The 19,880-nt window shown below is 43.1% G+C and overlaps 1 protein-coding gene across 4 annotated transcripts in view; it reads right to left on the bottom strand.

Moving 5' to 3' along the window:
- Window positions 1–19,880, bottom strand: part of LOC139447115 (uncharacterized) — a 156,115-nt gene that overhangs the window by 112,476 nt on the left and 23,759 nt on the right. For all 4 annotated transcript variants that reach the window (XM_071228282.1, XM_071228283.1, XM_071228286.1 and 1 more), the window contains exon 2: window positions 6,827–18,753. In XM_071228282.1, coding sequence (XP_071084383.1) covers window positions 6,827–18,631 — 11,805 coding nt within the window. In that variant the 5' untranslated portion in view covers window positions 18,632–18,753. The remainder of the gene's footprint in view (window positions 1–6,826; window positions 18,754–19,880) is intronic.

Below are 19,880 nucleotides of genomic sequence, written 5' to 3'. Positions count from 1 at the left end.
GCCATGCTAAGCAGACAAAGCAGCATCCATCAGATGGAGGATGTCCAATTACTTCAGAGCTTCTAATTACATGAGGCGTTTCATGAAAGCGTTAAATATTGGCTTCTTATATGTCAAGATGTCAAAACCAATCCTTACCCATCGATAGAAGAAAGATTTTCTGCAACTTAATGTCATGCAATGTTAATAGGCACCAAGCTATAATGATAGTGTGTTATCCTATAGTTTCACTGTAACGTAAAGCCGTGCACAGATTGATAGTGCCAGTTCCAATCTTGTGGTGACTACAACAACCATCATGGTTTGCTGCCACAGACATGAACAAGTGTGGTTTTACCACACCATTTGGAATATTATAGTTATATCTCAGATTGGCCAGATTAAATCCAGAGAGTGCCACCACCCTTTCCTACCACACCCTGTACAGTGTACAATACAATCACACACACCCTGTACAGTGTACAATACAATCTCACACACCCTGTACAGTGTACAATACAATCTCACACACCCTGTACAGTGTACAATACAATCTCACACACCCTGTACAGTGTACAATACAATCTCACACACCCTATACAGTGTACAATACAATCTCACACACCCTGTACAGTGTACAATACAATCTCACACCCTGTACAGTGTACAATACAATCTCTCACACCCTGTACAGTGTACAATACAATCTCACACACCCTGTACAGTGTACAATACAATCTCTAACACCCTGTACAGTGTACATTACAATCTCACACACCCTGTACAGTGTACAATACAATCTCACACCCTGTACAGTGTACAATACAATCTCACACACCCTGTACAGTGTACAATACAATCTCACACACCCTGTACAGTGTACAATACAATCTCACACACCCTGTACAGTGTACAATACAATCTCTCACACCCTGTACAGTGTACAATACAATCTCACACACCCTGTACAGTGTACAATACAATCTCACACCCCCCTGTACAGTGTACAATACAATCTCACACACCCTGTACAGTGTACAATACAATCTCACACACCCTGTACAGTGTACAATACAATCTCACACCCTGTACAGTGTACAATACAATCTCACACACACCCTGTACAGTGTACAATACAATCTCACACACACCCTGTACAGTGTACAATACAATCTCACACACACCCTGTACAGTGTACAATACAATCTCACACACCCTGTACAGTGTACAATACAATCTCACACACCCTGTACAGTGTACAATACAATCTCACACACACCCTGTACAGTGTACAATACAATCTCTCACACCCTGTACAGTGTACAATACAATCTCACACACCCTGTACAGTGTACAATACAATCTCACACACCCCTGTACAGTGTACAATACAATCTCACACACCCTGTACAGTGTACAATACAATCTCACACACCCCTGTACAGTGTACAATACAATCTCACACACCCTGTACAGTGTACAATACAATCTCACACACCCCTGTACAGTGTACAATACAATCTCACACACCCTGTACAGTGTACAATACAATCTCACACACACCCTGTACAGTGTACAATACAATACAATCTCTCACACCCTGTACAGTGTACAATACAATCACACACCCTGTACAGTGTACAATACAATCTCACACACCCTGTACAGTGTACAATACAATCTCACACACCCTGTACAGTGTACAATACAATCTCATACACATCCTGTACAGTGTACAATACAATCTCACACACCCTGTACAGTGTACAATACAATCTCACACACCCTGTACAGTGTACAATACAATCTCACACACACCCTGTACAGTGTACAATACAATCTCACACACCCTGTACAGTGTACAATACAATCTCACACACCCTGTACACAACTATCTCAAAATACCTGCACACTACCATCTCACAAGTTTGCAGCATTCCATCTTGCAGAAAAATCTCATCCCTAAATATATAACTGAAAAACTGTTGAAAGCATCACCAATCCCACTAATTGCTATACACTTCAGGGTTACCCTTTCCCACAAAGAGGTAGAGACAGACCAACAAAATTCCATAGCTTACCAGATGAGTGAGTTGGGTATAACGCCGCTTTTAACAGTATTACAGTCATATCGCAGCTTGTCAGCTTATTGTGGGAGGAAAGCCTGAAGTGACGCAGGTCTCGAAGTTTACCACTTTGGTGAAACCCACAAGCACGGGTATGGTGCAGACAAACCTAGAAACATAACGGGGCGAACTGGAATTCGAACCCACAATCATATGTTTCTGGCGTGTCCAAGGAATGCAACTCTGCACAGTGAATCACTGCGCCTTAGACGACTGGGTGCCCCCACTTACTAGATGAGAATAATTGATTCTATGAAAAAGGTTTAGTGAATAGGACTAGTGTTTCTTAATTGGTGAGTAACAAGTGACTGAAATGGTGTCTTGTCTGTGGGGCAAGTGTTTCCTGAATGGTGACTTGTCTGTGGGGCTAGTGTTTCCTGAATGATGCCTTGTCTGTGGGGCAAGTGTTTCCTGAATGGTGACTTGTCTGTGGGGCTAGTGTTTAGTGAATGATGTCTTGTCTGTGGGGCAAGTGTTTCCTGAATGGTGACTTGTCTGTGGGGCTAGTGTTTCCTGAATGATGTCTTGTCTGTGGGGCTAGTGTTTACTGAATGATGTCTTGTCTGTGGGGCTAGTGTTTAGTGAATGATATCTTGTCTGTGGGGCAAGTGTTTCCTGAATGGTGTCTTGTCTGTGGGTCTTGTGTTTACTGAATGGTGTCTTGTCTGTGGGGCTAGTGTTTACTGAATGGTGTCTTGTCTGTGGGGCAAGTGTTTCGTGAATGATGTCTTGTCTGTGGGGCTAGTGTTTAGTGAATGATGTCTTGTCTGTGGGGCTAGTGTTTAGTGAATGCTGTCTTGTCTGTGGGGCTAGTGTTTAGTGAATGGTGTCTTGTCTGTGGGGCTAGTGTTTAGTGAATGATGTCTTGTCTGTGGGGCTAGTGTTTCGTGAATGATGTCTTGTCTGTGGGGCAAGTGTTTCCTGAATGGTGACTTGTCTGTGGGGCTAGTGTTTCCTGAATGATATCTTGTCTGTGGGGCTAGTGTTTACTGAATGATGCCTTGTCTGTGGGGCTAGTGTTTACTGAATGGTGTGTTGTCTGTGGGGCAAGTGTTTAGTGAATGATGTCTTGTCTGTGGGGCTAGTGTTTACTGAATGATGTCTTGTCTGTGGGGCTAGTGTTTAGTGAATGATGTCTTGTCTGTGGGGCTAGTGTTTACTGAATGGTGACTTGTCTGTGGGGCTAGTGTTTCCTGAATGATATCTTGTCTGTGGGGCTAGTGTTTACTGAATGATGCCTTGTCTGTGGGGCTAGTGTTTACTGAATGGTGTGTTGTCTGTGGGGCAAGTGTTTACTGAATGATATCTTGTCTGTGGGGCTAGTGTTTACTGAATGGTGTGTTGTCTGTGGGGCTAGTGTTTAGTGAATGGTGTGTTGTCTGTGGGGCTAGTGTTTACTGAATGGTGACTTGTCTGTGGGGCTTGTGTTTCCTGAATGGTGACTTGTCTGTGGGACTAGTGTTTCCTGAATGGTGTCTTGTCTGTGGGGCTAGTGTTTCCTGAATGGTGTCTTGTCTGTGGGGCTAGTGTTTCCTGAATGGTGTCTTGTCTGTGGGGCTAGTGTTTACTGAATGATGCCTTGTCTGTGGGGCTTGTGTTTACTGAATGATGCCTTGTCTGTGGGGCTAGTGTTTACTGAATGGTGTCTTGTCTGTGGGGCAAGTGTTTACTGAATGGTGTCTTGTCTGTGGGGCAAGTGTTTCCTGAATGGTGACTGTCTGTGGGGCTAGTGTTTCCTGAATGGTGACTTGTCTGTGGGGCTAGTGTTTAGTGAATGATGTCTTGTCTGTGGGGCTAGTGTTTAGTGAATGATGTCTTGTCTGTGGGGCTAGTGTTTAGTGAATGATGTCTTGTCTGTGGGGCTAGTGTTTACTGAATGGTGTCTTGTCTGTGGGGCAAGTGTTTCCTGAATGGTGTCTTGTCTGGCTAGTGTTTCCTGAATGATGTCTTGTCTGTGGGGCTAGTGTTTAGTGAATGATGTCTTGTCTGTGGGGCTAGTGTTTAGTGAATGATGTCTTGTCTGTGGGGCTAGTGTTTAGTGAATGATGTCTTGTCTGTGGGGCTTGTGTTTACTGAATGATGTCTTGTCTGTGGGGCTAGTGTTTACTGAATGGTGTCTTGTCTGTGGGGCTTGTGTTTCCTGAATGGTGACTTGTCTGTGGGGCTAGTGTTTCCTGAATGGTGACTGTCTGTGGGGCTAGTGTTTCCTGAATGGTGACTTGTCTGTGGGGCTAGTGTTTACTGAATGGTGTCTTGTCTGTGGGGCTTGTGTTTCCTGAATGGTGTCTTGTCTGTGGGGCTAGTGTTTCCTGAATGATGTCTTGTCTGTGGGGCTAGTGTTTACTGAATGGTGTCTTGTCTGTGGGGCTTGTGTTTCCTGAATGGTGTCTTGTCTGTGGGGCTAGTGTTTCCTGAATGGTGACTTGTCTGTGGGGCTAGTGTTTACTGAATGATGTCTTGTCTGTGGGGCTAGTGTTTACTGAATGGTGTCTTGTCTGTGGGGCTAGTGTTTAGTGAATGATGTCTTGTCTGTGGGGCTAGTGTTTCCTGAATGGTGTCTTGTCTGTGGGGCAAGTGTTTCCTGAATGCTGACTGTCTGTGGGGCAAGTGTTTCCTGAATGGTGACTTGTCTGTGGGGCTAGTGTTTCCTGAATGGTGACTTGTCTGTGGGGCTAGTGTTTCCTGAATGGTGTCTTGTCTGTGGGGCTAGTGTTTACTGAATGATGTCTTGTCTGTGGGGCTAGTGTTTCCTGAATTATGTCTTGTCTGTGGGTCTTGTGTTTACTGAATGATGTCTTGTCTGTGGGGCTAGTGTTTAGTGAATGGTGATTGTCTGTGCGGCTAGTGTTTCCTGAATGGTGACTGTCTGTGGGGCTAGTGTTTACTGAATGATGTCTTGTCTGTGGGGCAAGTGTTTAGTGAATGATGTCTTGTCTGTAGGGCTAGTGTTTCCTGAATGGTGACTTGTCTATGGAGCTAGTGTTTCCTGAATGGTGACTTTTCTGTGGGGCTAGTGTTTTCTGAATGGTGACTTGTCTGTGGGAATACCTTTCAGTTGTCTGAAAACTTATCCAGTTAAAAAGGACATTACATCCCACAAAGAACACCTGTTATTGTTCAAGACTGCATGCTTAAGGTAACAGAAACTGTTCCCATCAACTCTTACATATGAAAACTCATCACTGTTTTCTAGGAAATATTTCCTCACTTTAGAAGTAAAAGCCAGGAAATGTTTTGTATGAGGTCAGTTTTGGATTTGGCTTTATAACCTACGTAATATCGTTAATATCCCCAAAATATGTGCTGAGAACTCACATAGGATGCACACAGTTTGCCACAGACAGACAACAATATGCAGCACATCTCCAATCATTTTTTTACTTGGAACAGACTATTCAGAGGGCAAGCCATTTTGTAGTGTACCGGAGATGTGAATAAGGAGACAGACATCTTGGGTTGAAACAACACAAGGGAGGTTGGTAGTAGGGGGGATGGACATCGATACCAGGGGTTGAAACCACACAAGGGAGGTTGTAGTAGGGGGGATGGACATCGATACCAGGGGTTGAAACCACACAAGGGAGGTTGGTAGTAGGGGGGATGGACATCGATACCAGGGGTTGAAACCACACAAGGGAGGTTGTAGTAGGGGGGATGGACATCGATACCAGGGGTTGAAACCACACAAGGGAGGTTGGTAGTAGGGGGGATGGACATCGATACCAGGGGTTGAAACCACACAAGGGAGGTTGTAGTAGGGGGGATGGACGTCGATACCAGGGGTTGAAACCACACAAGGGAGGTTGGTAGTAGGGGGGATGGACATCGATACCAGGGGTTGAAACCACACAAGGGAGGTTGATAGTAGGGGGGATGGACATCGATACCAGGGGTTGAAACCACACAAGGGAGGTTGTAGTAGGGGGGATGGACGTCGATACCAGGGGTTGAAACCACACAAGGGAGGTTGGTAGTAGTGGGGATGGACATTGATACCAGGGGTTGAAACCACACAAGGGAGGTTGGTAGTAGTGGGGATGGACATTGATACCAGGGGTTGAAACCACACAAGGGAGGTTGTAGTAGGGGGGATGGACATCGATGCCAGGGGTTGAAACCACACAAGGAAGGTTGGTAGTAGGGGGGAGGGACATCGATGCCAGGGGTTGAAACCACACAAGGGAGGTTGGTACTAGGGGGATGGACATCGATACCAGGGGTTGAAACAACACAAGGGAGGTTGGTAGTAGGGGGATAGACGTCGATACCAGGGAGTTGAAACAACACAAGGGAGGTTGGTAGTAGGGGGATAGACGTCGATACCAGGGGTTGAAACAACACAAGGGAGGTTGGTAGTATGGGGAATGGGTATATATTTATCCATGGGATGAAACCACAGAAGTATACATGTTCTTTTTTAAAGATATTATGAACCAATACCTCATTTACACACACACACTTCAAACATTGTGACCAAATGTAAAATTAGGAAGGAAATAGTACTGTTGATATGATACACAAATTTGTTTTAAGTTTAAAGACATCTCACTGGCTGGCATGAGAAACACTTGCTGGCCCTTATGAAGATAAAAACCTGAGCCCTAATTGTCAGTGTGAGCTGGTACAGTGTGTTTTCATCTTTGTCTGTAGATTGATGGGCGCAGCACTACTATATGTGTTCATTGAAATATTGTTAATTGTTAGTTTTCACATAAACTTACCTCGCTTGAATCTTTTTCCCAGAAAGCCTTTCGTGTGTTCCAGTATCCACTTTCAGGGGCATCTGGCAGACTTGACCCCGACAAAGAACTATAGTTGACTGTAGACCCTGCATAGGAATACCTACGTCCAGCCCCTCTACGTGGAGTGTACGCCATGTCAACGTGACCTTGAGGTGCCAGCAGAGGCGTGACAGCGCTGTCTTCCTCTATGTGTAAATCCACTGTCTCCCCTCCCTGGGCACCAACCACTGTTGTGTCCAAGTCTTCAGTAATAACAAGCTCACATAAGTCATCTGTTTCATCATCTGTCACTGTGGTATCCAAGTCTTCATCCCCACATGTAGTATCCGTATTCTCGTATCCATAGTAATAAGAGTGTTCTGATTCTGTGTCCCCTGCCTCCGAGAGCTGCTGCTCCACAACCTCTCCCTCAATGACACTGTCTTGCTTTGGGACATAGGCATGGGAAATGCTGATGTTTTCTGAACTTGGTGCAGCTGAGATGGAAACCTGATCCTCAGACTCTTCTTGAGAATTCAACTCCACACATTTTTTATGTAAAATGGGGGGCGCCTCTATGGGGATAAACTTTCCCTCACTTTCAGACAGGGCAACATTTTTGTCAGCTTCTTGCTGGCCTGCATGCTCAGAAATGTAATCACTTGAAACCTGTTCCTCTGACACAGTCATTGTTTGCATGAGGAATCTGTCAGAACTCTCATCTTGACAATCTAACTGGGAGATATCTCCATCGCAACTGGTCATTAAACCCGTGTCTCCACTCAATGTCTGATGGAACCTATCATTTCCTAATTCTTCATCCGTACTCAACTCAGACACCTGTATCGCACCTGCAGTGGTCATACATTTGTCCCTCTCAGTACTGGCAGTGTCTCGTGAACTGTGAAAGTCTAAGTTAGCCGAGTCCTCGTTAAATCCTGAGTCAGTTATACTGAATTTATCATACACACAGGTATGGGTTTGCACTTCTTCCTCATCTGAGCAACTCCCATCAAGAAAAGTTCTGTTGTCAAGGTTGCTGATCGGCTCACAGTCAGGGATGGCATCATACACAGCGGAATCAGTGATACTGCTGTCCCTGTTTGCATCCAGTGTGGAGTTCCCTGGCTTCATGTCACAGGTAGCCACACTCGCTTCCTCATTTTCATCACTGCCGGCTGAAGGAAACACTTCTGAAATGGACTCACACAGTTTGTCCATGTTTTCAACATCAACATTCATTAAGACATCTGCAATTATGACAGCGGAAACATTTTCACAACCGTCAGCAGCCAGTTTGATGCATTTGTCTACTTCAGGCTCTATATTTTCACATTTGAGATCCATATTTGGTGCATGTCCAAGTGTGGTATCCGTATTAAGAGAAGTAAGCAAATTAGCATTCCCACTGCTAACTGGAGACACATAATCAAATCTGTCTGTATCAAAGTTGTTGATTTTGTCAAATATAGACTCAGTGTCTTTACTTCCGTTCACATGACAAGTAGAATCTATATTTGTATCAGGAAGGTGAACTGCTTGTATTTTGTTCTGAAGTTTTTCATCCATTTGCTTATCCATATTTTCAATGCTGCTATTTCGTCTACTCAAGCTAGGTAGAATTGGCTTTTCATTAAAATGTGATCTTGCAGTCTCAAAATCCACCTTTTCAACACAAACACCATCATTATCCTCCACATCTCCAGGTTTCTCCATCACTACATTGTCTCCAGACTGCCTCCCTCTGTCCATATTTATAGAATGTTCAATCATATCTGGGTCTTCAACTTCTGATGCTGATGTTTCCATATCATTGTCAACACCAAAGTCTCCAAGTAAATGCCAACCACCCTCCTTGCCGGGCTTATATTCCGACTCAGATGAAGATTCTCTGTCAATATTTCTTTCATGTCTATTTACAGGTGGTAACTTGGCCAGGATCTCCTCCTGATCTTCCTTTGCATAATCCTCATACTCACTCCCACTCTCCCCGGAGTCAGATAAAAACTTTTTCTTCCAAATCCCCCCCTCCCCTCTTATCCATTTGTATTTCCTGGTTGGAGATGGGGAGGGAGTGGCAGGTGGAGTTTCAGGATGTGGGGATTTGGTCAGCCTTTCACTGAGTGATCGTCGAATCTCAGAGACACGTGAACTTTCTACAGACTTCTCGTCATTTTTGTCTTTACGGTCAGTGTTCAATTTCTTGTCTAAACATTCTTCATATTCTTCAATGGTTTTCTCCACGCTCCCATGAGCTGACGGTACAATGTTCACTTTCTCTTTGCTGACTTTCCTTGATGGTTTACTCAGGAATTTATTTTTGACGGTCTGCCAGTGGTGCGATGATGTTGTCCCACTGGATCGTTTCAGTGCTTGATTTGACACAGTTTCAGTAGTTGGACATTCAGGTGAAGAAATTTCAGACAACCTGTCAAAACTACACAAGTCTATTGATGTTTCCTTGGGTGGGGCTATAGAGGCCACGTCTGTTTGTGTGGGTCTGACTCTCAATTTGTAATCAAATTTGTTTTCAGTACTATCTGAGTTAGAACTGCTTGGTATAAGATGTTCCTCATTACTGACATCTTTTACATAATTCTCCGTGACAGTCACTGCAGAGGTTTCTCCATCAGGTAGCTCAGGGCAGCTCACTGTGCTAGAGTTTGGTGGGTCACTTGAAAGAGGTTCAAATCCAAATTCATTACTAATGACACCAATTGGACGCTGCAAAGGTTGAGCATGCTGAGTTGTAATCACAGACTTAAGATCAATTTGTTCATCAGGGGTAACAATGCATGGAGACAAATCAGAATAGCTCAAGTCAATTTTTCCATCGGCTGAGACAGATACTTTTGGTTTTGGTGATACGACTGGAGGTGGAAGCCTTGGTGATTTTGCAGTTTTGGTGTTTTCCATCAGAGGGGGACAAACTTCTTCAGTTTGCACAGAGCCATCTGCCATTAGTGAGAAAATTGTGTCTGGTCTGAGAGCCACAGCTGCCTTATCCACAATGGCGTCTGCTTGTGATGTGTTGTCGTTAGCTTCCAAGGGTAATGAGTTGTCTGCTACCTGCAAACTGTCGTCTGCTGTTAGAAACCTGGCTGACACACTCACAGCATTATCCTGCTTCCTTCTGACCATGGCTTCACAGATTCCATCCTTCTCTTTACTCTCAACAATAACATCTTCCTCAACTTTTAATCCAATTTCTTTTGTATCATTTATGCTGTCACTGTCATTCGAGGAAGACACATAATTTGTGCTATTCATTACCTCACTATCACTTACACAAATATGTGCTTCAGATTTGGGGGTACTAAATGTCTCCATCAGTGACAATTTGTCATATTTTGCAGGAAGCATCTGACTAGTTTGGCAATCGTTTTTCACCAAGAATTCAATGGAGCTAACATGTGGCACAGTAGCAGAGGTGTGGTCTTCAGAGGCACTCTTATCACCCCCTGTTAGGTGGGGCTTTTTCATTAAAACATTACCAGTCTTAACTTTATTCACAGAATCTTGGGAAAATCTTGAAGTAATGGCCTTCTGCTGAGCTCGAGCTGCTAAACTTTTTCTCACAGAGCTTTGTTTCAAAAGTTCAGATTTGTGGACAGGTTTATAAGTGTGTAGTCTGCTAGCAGGTTTGCTGCTACTTTCCCCATCAGCCCTTGACACAGTCAACTGTAGTCTAATATCAGGCGAGTGGTTGCAGGTTACAGTTTCAAGCAATCCACTTGATTTGGGATCTCTCATGACAACTTTGGAGTCTGGGTTTAACACAATTCTTCTCTGTATAGGCATGTTTTCATTATAGCCTTCAGGGTGCAAATTTCTCTTATCTATGACAAGTCTTCTTTCAGGAAGCTTTGCTGAAAGCTTATCACTTCTTGCACTCCACATTCTACCCAAGGTTTGGCTATCACATTTCTTAGTGGAACTGTTATCAGGTTTATTTCCATCCATGCTAAGTAGGTCAGTGCTGACATTATAGTTTACTTCCGTCTCAAATCCTGCAGATATTTGGCCCCCTGGGGTAGATGACATAATATTGGAGCATTGTGAGCCTGTGATGTTGTGTGTCCTTTCTGTGTCAGGTGACATGGACACAGGATGGGATGTGTTTTCTTGCCTGTAATGCCCATGCTTTTCTCTATACAACGGGCTGGTGCCGTGAATTTCATCAAGAGATTTGTCAGTCTTGTTAAGTGAGCAAATGTCTGGGGATATAGCATCAATGTGACTTTCAAATTCCATGTCATCATGGCTACCAATACCCTGGAATCCTATGTCAGACATCTCACACGATTCCATATTTTCCACAACATGCCAATTTTGTTTGTCTGCAACCAAGTCTAATTTGGGTGTAGATTCATTAATATATCCAGTCTTACCTTCATCTAATGTATCATAATCAATCCAATCGTGGTTATGACTGTCACACTCCCTCCATCCACCCAGCGGTTCTGCCGCCTCCTCCCTCAGTCGGACGCTTGCTGAAATGTCTCCTGAATTCTGTCCCTCACTACTCCAGTCTAGATGTTCGGAATTGAAACTTGATCGCACTACATCTCCTGCCGTGCCTTGCACTTTCCCCAATCTGTGTGAACTGGGGGATCCTGTGTCTCTGATCACCCTACCATCCCTTCCTTGTAATGCACAAGCTAACACAGTTTCAGTTTCTGGTTTGAAAGTATCAAAGTTTTCCTGGGCCCCGGATGAATCATAAGCTGTATGTGAGTCTGAAGAGCCAGCTGTCTCTGTGGTACATCCTTGCTCAGGTTTATCGGAGTTTCCCGAAATATGAACCAGTTTATTTATTGAGATTTTATCATTTTTATCAAACTGCCTTTCAGAGTCCTCTCCATTTTTATCACACCCCATGAATTCCTTGGTTAAAGAGAAGCCTGCATCTTCCTTTGCTTGTGCTGCCATTGGCACTACAATGTTGCTATCTTCCCTCTCTTCAGCCTTAATTTCTTTAACCTGAGATAATTTCAAGAGCATGCCGTCACACGCCCTCAGGAAGCTACCTGTATCTTCTGAGACTTCAATCACAGCAACTGTCTCAGGGTCAGGATTTTCAAACTCTGAATCTACAATTCTAGAGGATAAAGTGAATTCTGTAGGGTGGGGAAAGAAGTGGCCAACCCCTCCCTCTCTCTGATGTAAATGTTTATTATTGGCATTTTCTGAGGCCAGGTTGTGTCTGTATATGTTATCAGAGAAACTTCTATCCACTGAGGCCCTATCAACATCGGCAGATAGGGTGCAGGGCTCCATGAGCTGACTACACACAGCCGAGGCCTTCTCTCCACTCAGTGCTGGTTCCTGGTTACCTTGACCAGCTGCTTCAGATGATAGATATTCCCCCTCTCCTGTCATCTCAGACAATAAACTATCTGCCTTATAGCAGCTCAGGTTTACCATTTCTAAAGATGCCTCAAATGTTCCATCTGAATCTTTTGACATATGCCCATCTGACAATGCAGATGCATGTGTGATAGATTTCAAATTTTCTTCAGTTCTTTTAATATGTACCATAGGGACCTCTTCTTGCCCCTCCCTTAGAGAGCTTGTTTTCATCTGGTAGGCGGGTGATAGGGCCCCATATTGACCCTCATTTTTAACTTCAGCATGCCTATTGGTATCAGTTTCTTTCTGTGAATGGAACCTGTGTTTACTAATGTTAGCAGTGTGGTTTACATTACCATGCTCTGAGGACTGGCTTTGTCTGGAATCAGCTGGCAAAGTACTGTCACTCATAATTTCCTCTGCTTCATTATTAGCTGTTAAAGTGCCACTTCTAACATCAGTATTCTCACCAGGATACCTACAGCTTTCTAATATTAAAGGCACATTGACCTCAACTGGGACTGCACTTTCATCCTCAAGTGAACTGCCACATCCACACTCATTAACACGGTCCGGTAGCTGTATTACAGGTGTACTTACATCAGCTAGATTTTCACCTCTTGAAAGAGATGGGACCAAATTGTTGTGCATCCTTCTGTTATCTATCCCTACAGAATTTAATGGTTCATTATCTAATTTGTCATATTTGTTTCTCTGTAGATTTTCCACTGTGGGACTTGTATGTTTACTCCCAACTTTCTTGCTAACAGTTTCACTTGAACTACAGAAATCAGTTGCACTTTTCCCTTTCAGTCTCAGCTGTTTTGTTGGCAGGGAAGATTTACCTACAGTAGTATGAGTCTTTGAGGAAAGTCGTTCACTAGCCGGTTTGATCCTTGAACTTGGGACGGCAATTCTTGGAACTTTGGAACCTGAGGTTTGAGTCTTATTACTTTTACTAATTGAAGATGCTCTTGACACACTGGAAATATCTGAACATATTGACCAGCGGTCATCATCAAATCGACTGTCCACAGATCCTTCTCGTGTTGAAGGTCGACTGACATCACTGAAGTCCATTTCAGCTGGTATCTTAAGTCTCATCAGCTCCAGTCTTTCAGCTGTATATCTTTGTTCTAGGGCTAACAATGACCGAGAATTTGGAACATCACTATGTGACTTCTTTAATCCAGATTTCTTTGGTAATTTAGATACAGTAGTCTTCGATGTTTTCACATCAGTTCTTGCACCTCTCGGACTACCATCGGTCCCAGATTTTACTAACTGTGCAGGAGATAGTGGGGATTTCTTACAGTCAGATTTTGGAGATCCTGGTGATGTTTTGGAGTTCATCCGTGGTAAAGATGGAGATGTCTTCTTTGAATAGAACTTTCCCTGTTGGCTTTTCCTCAACTCAACTTTAGGTGATGTCAGTGATTTTGGTTTAGATTTTAACTTCTTGGACTCAACAGTTGACTGGTCACTGGCAGGCAATGAATCTGGCTTATCAATTATTTTGGTTTTCGTGTCAGCTGGCCCGTGTGAATGATGATCACTGTCATCCATTCTATCTGTGTCATAGTCACTGATGCTAGGAATGACTTCTTCTAACATACTGTACTCACTACAGTCTGTTCCAGCAGTCAAGGGGGACAACTCACGTTGTTTGCGATTTATGTTATCCTTTAAGTTCTTCTTCTTCAGTGTTGGTTTGGAGTCACACTGAACATCACAGACAGCTTCTTTGTAGTTGAGAGTGTCTTTCTTTGGACGATTATTTCCTTCTGCTGGTTCTGCTGTCTTCAATGCAACACCTGACATTGTCAAAACAGAAGTGCCAGATTTTTCTGTTTTATCAGAATGTTTACCACCCATAGTAGGCCCTTTACCTTTATCATGAGTAGTGCTTGGCAATCTTGAAGCCCTTGGCAGTTTTGAATGAGATTTGTTTATTTTGGAAGTGGCTGAACTAAAACTAAGAACACTGTCTGTATCATCATCCACAACAGATGATCGTGGTGAGTTAGAAACACTACGCTGATGTGGAGGCATATTGGAGCTTGAACATTTACTTCCAGATTGTACTTTGTGTCTTAGTCTGTTTTTTGTACTTTGCATTTCAATATTTTTCAAACTCGAAGGGGACAATGTTTTCTTCACTGTCTTGGCTTTATCTTTCCGATCTTCAGACACTGATTTTATAGATTTTACCGATTTAATTTCAGTGCCTTTCTTTTGACCTGCTGATAGGCTGATTGTCACTCTGCTTGGAACACGTTCCATCCTAATGTTCCTGGGATCATGTGCTGACACCGTTGATGCTTTTTGTTTAGGCTTCCCAGATTTTGATTCAGTTGATGTGGCAGACAGTGTTGGGGACAGTGACCCTCCCCTTTGAACTGTGTCACATACAACAGGTTCTGTCGCACAGACACAATCACCAGAGTCCTTTTTCTTTTTCAAAGTGACTTTCATATTTGAATTCTGTACAGTCTTTGGCTTGGCACAGTTCTGTGAGGTTTTCCTTGCATGAAGTTTCAAGTCAGGTTTATTTGATATAGATGAAGTGTTTCTGAAACGTTTCTCACCTATCTTATCCCTCTTCATGTTCTTTATCACCTTGTTGTCACTTTGAACTTCATCCTTTTCAGATCCTGGTTCTTTCAAAGAATTCATCTTTGTGATCTGAGGTAATGACCCATCTTTCACAAAATATTCCCTCTCAGAGCTGCTTCGATTGCTATCCATTCCACTCTCAACACAATTTTCATATGTCTCAACATTTCGTCTTGTTTTTTCAACCTTGATGTCACATGATTCAACTTTTTCTGTAAATTCATTCGATGTGATGCTATTATTTTTTAGTTCACCTTTTTCTCTGCTACAGCTTTTCTGTGCACCACTTTGTTTGTGATATGCGTTGGCAGTCTGACCAAACTCCTCCAACACCAAATTTTCATCCACTTTCACTGTTCTGCACTTCTTAGATCTGTGTTTTGATGAATCAGATTTTGCACTCTGATGCATCTTGGGTGCTACGCCAGTAGTTTTTGTGGCTCTGTTCCTGTGTTTCTGACACGTCCCGCTGCTGGATATCTCACTCTCTTTCTCGGATGCAAAACTAGGAACACTGACGTCAGTTGAGGAAACAGAAGACCTTGGAGAAGTTAAAACCTTATCACAAGACATAACCTGAAGTGGTTTATGTGCAACAATGTCACTGGAAAATGTTTGAAGTTTCATTTTTCCAGAACTCTCATTCTTCTTCCATTCTTTGTTCTTTCTCTCCATTGGAGGAGAAAACATTGTATCTGGGCTGGTGGGAGACTTCACCATAGGTATCAACTTTTTTGCCATTTCTGGACTACTTTTAATAGCTGATGAAATTGTAGGCCTCATTAGCCGTGAGGCGCTATCATTATTTCTCTTTCTACTTGGTGTTGTTTCAGCTAATTGTTTTCCAGAACCACTCTCTTTCTTTTCTGCCAAATTGATGTCCAAAGAAGCGTGTCCAGTCTGTCGTTTTAATCCCTGACTCTTCTGTTGTGATGGTCTCATATTTTCCTTGACAGGACCACTTGCTTTGGTTGCCATAGATTTATTCTGGTCAGGATCACACTTTATTGATGCTTGATGTGTTATACACCCATTACCAATGCCACCATTTTCAAAATGTAATGGGACATAGTTATTTATACCATCTTCACAATGCTCCTCAGTGTCAGAATTCTTGCAATAATTACTCCCATGGTGAACCAAGTAATTTCTATCATAATTGAAATCACTAAACATTTCACTTGAGTGATTTTCTCTTTCACCTGTTTCAAAAGAGTTTATATCTTGAAAGTTTGATCCATCCTTTTCAGTGCCAACACAATGTTCACTTTGAACAAGGAATTTTTCACCTCCCTTTGAAGATGAGCCTAACAACCGATCACCATTGCTGCCTACTGCCTTTCTCTCCTTATCACCAACTGATAGCAACCTCCGGTGGAATCCTGTTCCTACTACTGTGCCTAATGATTCCCTTCCTGCATCTGTTTCTGCCAGATTTTCTGGTGCAGAACTTTCACAAATTGCAGTGTCAGACGGGGAAGAGTTTTTGTCTGTTTGAGCTGATGTATCCCGCTCTGATAGTGTTACAAGATATGACACACTATCTGAAACGAGCAACAACTCACTCTCCTCATATATCTTGCCATCTTCAGAGAAATTATACTCACATGCACTTTTTTTGGTTCCATTTTCATAGACTGGAGTAGAATGGACTTTGTGCTTCAGGGATTTACTAGCTCCTGAAATTGTACTGGCAGGGCTACATGACACATGTGTATCATCTCTGTCAGTTTTTTCAACACTTTCACCAAACTTATTCCCATCTGAAACTGCTGTTACAGTTCCAGTATATGAGTCTTGGTTAAGCAACTTTTTCTTTTTCACGTTGGGAGCTTTTGCATACTTGTAGGCGCCCTGATAGCTAGGAATACCTGACAGTTGTTTCTGGTGCTGGGTCGCTTTGCCTTCACTTCTACCAACATTTCCTATTTTTTCACACACGCGGAAACCATCACTTAGAGAGCTTGCAACGTCATCAGGTTTATTATTGCTTAAACATGCTCCTCCTTGAAATCTGTCAGTAACATTCGAATGCGAAACCTCAACCCTGCATACATCACTGTTTTTACAGTCTGACTGTTCATCTAATGAATCATAATTACGATCCGTGTGTGAAATATTTCCTTGTTTATGACCACGTACCAGTGGCTGGTTAGCAGGCGAATCGCACACAACAGACAACTCACCGTTATTCACTGATTGCCCATACTTGATCTCCGTCACAGCACACACCGGTGATTCTAATCCTGTTGTTATCTCTCCGTAATCCCGTTGTGCGTTATCTGAAATAACACAACCCTGTCCCACTCTGCCAGTCTGTGCAATTATTTCCTTCCGTCTCACGGTACGTTTGTCACGGACTATTACATTACAATCCACTGATCTTTGACAAATTTTACGAGACGCTTTGGCGCTGCCTGCACGTGACGCGTGTTGGGCGGTGTCGTCTGTTTCTTGTGTCGTCTGCCTGCCGTGTGTATCCACGCCTGTCCTGTCACCGAGAGAGACTTCATTCGTCCCTGCCACACCTCCACACTGAGTCGAGTCCAAAGTAGAGTGGAACACCTTTCCTCTAGATAAGCCTGTTATATTCTCCCCACTGCTTGCGCACCTTCCATCGTCTCCAATTTCACGTCGTCTGCTCGCTTTACAATCCGTGCCATTTCGGTCTGTTATCTCTGCTCCTAATAAATTACCTGGCAAAGAGGTACAGACCGATTTGTGAACACTGACAACCCGACTATTCGCCGGGCGGGACTTGTATGATGTATCCCCACTTCTAAACCTTTGTGGGGTAACGGACTTCCGTTGACCACTAGACTTTGATAACACTGCAATTTTACTGGCTTTCACGCCACGCTTATTCTTATCCCCACGTCTCTCGTCGCTCTCCATGTCCCCTGCTATAAATGAATGGTCGAGAAATACTTTCTCCGATTTTTTCTCAAGACTTCCACTCTTGTAACAATTATTCTCGTCGCGGTTCCTACACTTTCCGGTTGTTTCCGATTTTTCCACCTCCATCGATTTGATGTTTCCATTTTCGCGTCCAGATTTAGGATACCACCCCTTTTTCTCTTTCAGTCCACTTTCCGAATTACATCGTGTCCCGTTTGACTTTAAATTGTTTCTATTCAGAAGAACATTAACATCCGACTTGTGTTGCAGCCTACACGGGATTGGTTGCAGTAGGTGGCAGGCTTTGCTCTGTATTCCTCTTCCTACCTTGGGGTCTTTTGATGATTGCTGCAGGTTTCTGCTTTGGCTAATGTTACGTAACACTAACTTAGTCTGTTTAGGAAGGATAACAGAACATTTCTCGCCTACACTCACGGAATCAACATAATGATTCACTAGTCTCGGTGATCCAAGCCTTGGCAGACTGCTGACTGAGGCGAAGGTTTCCTCGTCCCGAACTTTCCTCGATCGATCGATATTCGTCGGGTCCAAAACTTGGCAAAGTCCACTGTTCTCATAGCAATTGCTTCTTAAACGCGATCCCGATGTCCTCCTTCTGATACTGGCACTTTTACATTTCTGCTGTGGCCTGTTACCCACGAGAACACTGCTGCCACCAAAATGTGATTTGTCCAGTGCATTTGTCACACGCTCTGTGCTTCCGCCTTCCAAAACCACTGTCAGCCTCTGAATTGTACATTCTATTTTACCTCCCTCCCCACGACGTGCAGTTACATCGATATTGTTTGTTCTTGTGTTGCTCACAACGCCAGCCCTGCTCTGTTTATTTGGAAAAGTTTGTTTGTTGGTCTTGTGAGATTTCACGTTTCCCGCAAGTCGACCAGCGACTCCGGGTCCATTCCTGTTCAAGTTAGACATTCCACCCGATGGGGTACACTGTTTGACTGATTATATTGCTTAGCATAAGTAATGACCAGGTTAGCCACGAGGCAAGAGTTGTCTGTTTCTGTTTTTCCCACGACGTCAGACGCCACAGGTTTCTGAAACGATAAAGTTACTAAGTAGTCATTCAGAAAGGATAAGATTAATCTGAGGAGTGGGTCAACAAGATTTGCAGATTAGATTTTTGCGATACTATTTTCAGGCGTTTATACACAGGTTTTTAGACTTCCTTGTATATTACAAGACTCGAAATGTAACTGATCTTATAAATATGTATATTGCGTTGCAAGCTTTTTATTGTTAGCAATAGTCTCTGTGCAGGTGTTTCTCTTAGATTTACTTAACTTAACTTAAATATCAAAGTCTCAAATCTTTTGAACTTCCTTGACATGGAATGTGTTGCTATCCTGTAAGTGTATTTCAGGAAGTACATTGATCTCACAATCAAGACGGAAAATGTAGATTGACGAAGAGGTATTGGTATTTTGTGCCAGCGTTGATGTGTAAATATGTACCTGGTTTCATCTTCATTAGCAAATAGCGACACAGAAGACATAAATAAGCAATGAAGACGGACGCCGAGGGCTACTGTGAGTAGGTATTGATGAAGAACACAGCACGGCAGGGTAGAGTCTAATTAACAACCTCTGGTTGACCCTGTGGAATCCAACTAGTGGTTAAAGTGTCGACCTTTAGAGCTACAGGTTAGCATGAATTAGTTGTGCGCTGTGGTAATATCCTGCCTTCCTGGTGATGTGTACATAGGGCCGGTGATACAGCTTGCAATGTATATAGTGTGTTGTAACCGTGGCTGCACGGCAGGTTTCAGTTCTATGTCAAATCACGTAACTCATGTAGGATAAATTATGAATTACAAATGCTTTTAACAACTTAACTCGGTCGGTTTTCTGAATTATACTAAAATAGCATGTCTTGGCTGAATATATTTCCGTAATCTTGTTCCATTATGGAATGTAAATGTAGTTAATACATCGTATTGTGTTAAATGTAAGGGTAAAGCCCCGAACAGTTATAGTTATGGTCGCGAGGATGAGAACCAACACGTGTAGGGTCTCATATAACATCCACGTGTTTCCTTTTTCAATTACATGTTGAAGCTTGACTGGCTTGGAGTTCACGTTGCTGATGACGTCAGATGCACTTTTATCCAAAATCACTTTAGCGTGCGACGACTTTTCAGTTACCGGCTATTCTTAAACATTAT

The sequence above is a fragment of the Haliotis cracherodii genome, unplaced genomic scaffold, assembly GCF_022045235.1.
Source record: "Haliotis cracherodii isolate W230 unplaced genomic scaffold, xgHalCrac1.p SCAF_7, whole genome shotgun sequence".
NCBI classification, from domain to species: Eukaryota; Metazoa; Mollusca; class Gastropoda; order Lepetellida; family Haliotidae; genus Haliotis; species Haliotis cracherodii.
This window is presented reverse-complemented; position numbering and strand designations above follow the sequence as displayed.